At 37.7% G+C, this 1,118-nt stretch overlaps 1 protein-coding gene across 1 annotated transcript; it reads left to right on the top strand.

Annotated features, from left to right (window-relative positions):
• Positions 1-191: 191 nt before the first annotated feature.
• SARC_16892 (hypothetical protein) lies at positions 192-1,001 on the top strand (the record flags this gene model as incomplete). Its single annotated transcript, XM_014289005.1, has 2 exons — positions 192-419; positions 888-1,001. Coding segments are annotated over 2 exons (342 nt in total), but the record flags the coding sequence as incomplete, so codon positions are not given.
• Between the last annotated feature and the right edge of the window lie 117 nt (positions 1,002-1,118).

The following is a 1,118-nucleotide window of genomic DNA, read 5'->3' as shown; positions in this document are numbered from 1 at the left end:
ATAGTTAGTAGAATAGTATATTACTATAATATATATATATATATATATATATATATATACATATATCTATATCTATATCTATATCTTTAAGAAGTACGTTTAAGAACCCTAAAACCCTGAATAAGAGTACGTTTAATGCCAATAGTTCTGTGCGGCTAGTTCTGTACGCAAATTTATTTACTGTATGACAAATGTTTGTTTTACCCTCGAACCATGAGATAAATCTATTAATACCATCCAATCAAATCCCGCCAATCTCCTCCCTTAGGCTTGAGACGGAGAAAGCAAACAGAGCCCTTGCGGAGAACAAAGTGAATGAGCTCAGCGCAGCCGCAGCCACGGCACAGGCAACACAAGAGGCCCAACTAGTGCGTATCAAGGCAAGTGTCTGTGCGTGTGTGGGTGGGTGTATTCATTGTGTATGTGTTTGTATGTGTGTGTTTGTGTATGTGTATATGTGTATGTATGTGTATGTATGCGATTGTGTGTACTTGTGTGTGTGTGTGTTCTTGTTTGTTATGTGTTTTTCTTTGTAGATGTGATTGTGTGTATGAGTGGATATTCCCGTGCATGTGTATAACCTTGAGTACTTGCACGTATTTTTACATCTGTTTTATTATTTAACGTACATGTACGTATGTTTACATCAATTTTAAGGTACAACGTACTTTTACGTATACTTACATCTGTTTTATTATTCAACGTGCATGTGCTTATGTGCATATGTTCAATAGTTTCCGTGGCTATGGCTTTAAAGAAACGAGTTTGCATGTGTGCGAGTATGTGTCAAGAATGTATCTGTGTGTGTGTATGTTTACGTTTCCGTTACCGTTTCACTAAAACGTCACACAAACGGGACACATTTTTGACCCCATTTTCTTGTGCAGGCGCTCCAATCGGACTACAGCGCATTGAAGGAGTCGACTGCTACTCTCACCACTCAGCTGACAATTGCACACACAACCATCACCAACATGGGCTCAGAGCACGACGTTATCTTGGTAAGTATACGCGTAGTATCTGAGCGTATATTTTATGTTTGTATAGGACTAAGTACACACATGAAAGACACGGATATATATATGTATATATGTATATATGTATGTATATTTGTATAG

The sequence above is a fragment of the Sphaeroforma arctica genome, assembly GCF_001186125.1.
Source record: "Sphaeroforma arctica JP610 unplaced genomic scaffold supercont1.9155, whole genome shotgun sequence".
In the NCBI taxonomy this organism is placed as follows: domain Eukaryota; class Ichthyosporea; order Ichthyophonida; genus Sphaeroforma; species Sphaeroforma arctica.
Note: the sequence above shows the minus strand (reverse complement) of the source record. Positions and strands in the feature narration are given on the sequence as shown.